Raw genomic sequence first — 2,500 nt, 5'->3', positions numbered from 1 at the left:
GGCGCCCACCAGCCCCCGCTCCTGAAGGGTTCTGTCAGAAGTGACAGGTCCAGACGGTTCTGAAATGTCACTTCGTGAATGATTTATGTCAAGCCAGGGGGGGGGGGGGGGGGCTCCTCTCTGACAGGGAAGAGGTCAATGTCATAGGCAACACAACACACACCGAGAGAGGGAGGGTCTGAGGTGACACATCAGGAGACCGTGAAGATGGCCACCTCCTCACGTCCCTCCTGAGGAGTTGACATCACATTTACATTGATGTTTTTGCCATTTAGCAGACGCCTCTATCCAAAGCGACTTACATCAAATACATTTGTTTAAAGTAAGTGAATCATCTATCCATTAGTCATCATAAGAAAAAGAAATGTAGGACCAGGGGACACAATTCCTAGAAGATGGAAAAATTACTTTAAAAAAAGTATTATTATGAATCAATGTATTTACAGTAGAGAAAGGGGGGGTATTGGGGGTGAAGAGGTCTTTAGGAAGGAGTTGTTTGTGTATTACATAGTGTACTATTACCCAACAGTCATTGCTACGACGCCACCCCTTTTGCACTACTTTTGCATTGCCACTGTCATTGCTTGATTATTACTTATTGCTTCATTACTTTTTTACCATATTATATTGTATTGTTGATTTCATGACATATTGATTTATTGACGGTCGTTGTACGAGGAGCCAGATGAACAAAGCATTTCACTATATCACTGACGGCTGTATGTGATGTACGTGACCAATAACGTTTGATTCGATTTCATTTGATTACAGTATGTCTCTGAAATGTCATGTAAGATTTGATTATGAAATAGTCATTTATCCTTTGACTGGTTTAGTGTCCTTTAGTAGCAGTAGAAGTTATTTGTGATCTTTGTGTGTGTGTGTGTGTGGTGTGGTGTGTGTCTGTTTGGTGTGTGTGTGTGTGTGTGTGTGTGTGTGTGTGTGTGTGTGTGTGCGGTGTGTGTCTGTGTGGTGCGTGTGTGTGTGTGTGTGTGTGTGTGTGTGTGCGGTGTGTGTCTGTGTGGTGCGTGTGTGTGTGTGTGTGTGTGTGTGTGTGGTGTGTGTGTGTGTGGTGTGTATCTTTCTCCCCCTCATGGTTGTTTGTCTCTCCCGTGTCTCCTCCAGGAGCAGTACGTGTTCATCCATGACGCCATCTTGGAGGCGTGTCTTTGCGGAGACACCACCATCCCAGCCAATCAGCTGCGATCGGTCTACTACGACATGAACCGCCTGGACCCCCAGACCAACTCCAGCCAGATCAAAGAGGAGTTCAGGGTCAGTGTGTGTGTGTATATGTTTGTGTGTGTGCGTGTGCGTGTGCGTGTGCGTGTGCGTGTGCGTGTGCGTGCGCGTGCGTGTGTGTGTGTCTGTGTGTGTGTGTGTGTGTGTATGTGCGTGCGTGCACGTGTGTGTGTGCATGTGTGTCTGTGGTGTTTGTGTGTGTGTGTGCATGCACGTGTGTGTGTGTGTGTGTGTGTGTGCGTGTGCGTGCGCGTGCGTGTGTGTCTGTGTGTGTGTGTCTGTGTGTGTGTGCGTGTGCATGTGCGTGTGCGCGTGCGCGTGCGTGTGTGTCTGTGTGTGTGTGTGTCTGTGTGTGTGTGTGTATGTGCGTGCGTGCATGTGTGTGTGCATGTGTGTGTGTGTGTGTGTGTGCGAGTGTGTGTGTGTGTGTGTGTGAGTGTGTGTGTGCGAGTGTGTGTGTGTGTGTGTGTGAGTGTGTGTGTGTGTGTGTGTGTGTGTGTGAATGGTGTCTGACGACGTGTTCTCTGTCCAGACTCTGAACATGGTGACCCCTACGCTGCGTGTGGAGGACTGCAGCATCGCCCTGTTGCCGAGGAACCACGAGAAGAACCGCTGTATGGACGTGCTGCCGCCCGACCGCTGCCTGCCCTTCCTCATCACCATCGACGGGGAGAGCAGCAACTACATCAACGCTGCCCTCATGGATGTACGTGTTTCACACACACACAGATACGCACACACACACACACACACACATATGCACACACACACACACACACACACACACACACACACTATAACGCCAGAGGTGCTAGTCGCCAAGTCCTGTCTAGCTGGGGATCACTGAGGGGATGGAGGAGTGAGACAGTACCTCTCTCTAACTCTCTCTAACTCTCTCTAACTCTCTCTAACTCTCTCTAACTCTCTCTAGCTCTCTCTAACTCTCTCTAACTCTCTCTAACTCTCTAACTCTCTCTAACTCTCTCTAGCTCTCTCTATAACTCTCTATAACTCTCTCTAACTCTCTCTAACTCTCTCTAACTCTCTCTCTAACTCTCTCTAACTCTCTCTAGCTCTCTAACTCTCTCTAACTCTCTTACTCTCTCTAACCAGCAGCCTTCATTAGCAGTGCTACGCCTCCCTCAGCCCCGTCTCTAACCTCCCTAAACCACTTCCACTGAGTCACCGTGTGCCTTCCCAAAGCGCTGAGACGTTTTAATCATCCTACTGAGATATGGTGATGTGTGCGTAGGTCAGG

The 2,500-nt window shown here is 48.8% G+C and overlaps 1 protein-coding gene across 1 annotated transcript in view; it reads left to right on the top strand.

Moving 5' to 3' along the window:
- Positions 1-2,500, top strand: part of LOC308169755 (receptor-type tyrosine-protein phosphatase mu-like) — a gene marked incomplete at both ends in the record, with an annotated part of 191,607 nt that overhangs the window by 181,888 nt on the left and 7,219 nt on the right. The window contains 2 exon segments of the mRNA XM_080544493.1: positions 1,126-1,275; positions 1,775-1,948. Coding sequence (XP_080400619.1) covers positions 1,126-1,275; positions 1,775-1,948 — 324 coding nt within the window.

This window comes from Nansenia antarctica, assembly GCF_963989245.1.
Source record: "Nansenia antarctica genome assembly, chromosome: 13".
Lineage (NCBI taxonomy): Eukaryota > Metazoa > Chordata > Actinopteri > Argentiniformes > Microstomatidae > Nansenia > Nansenia antarctica.
Note: the sequence above shows the minus strand (reverse complement) of the source record. Positions and strands in the feature narration are given on the sequence as shown.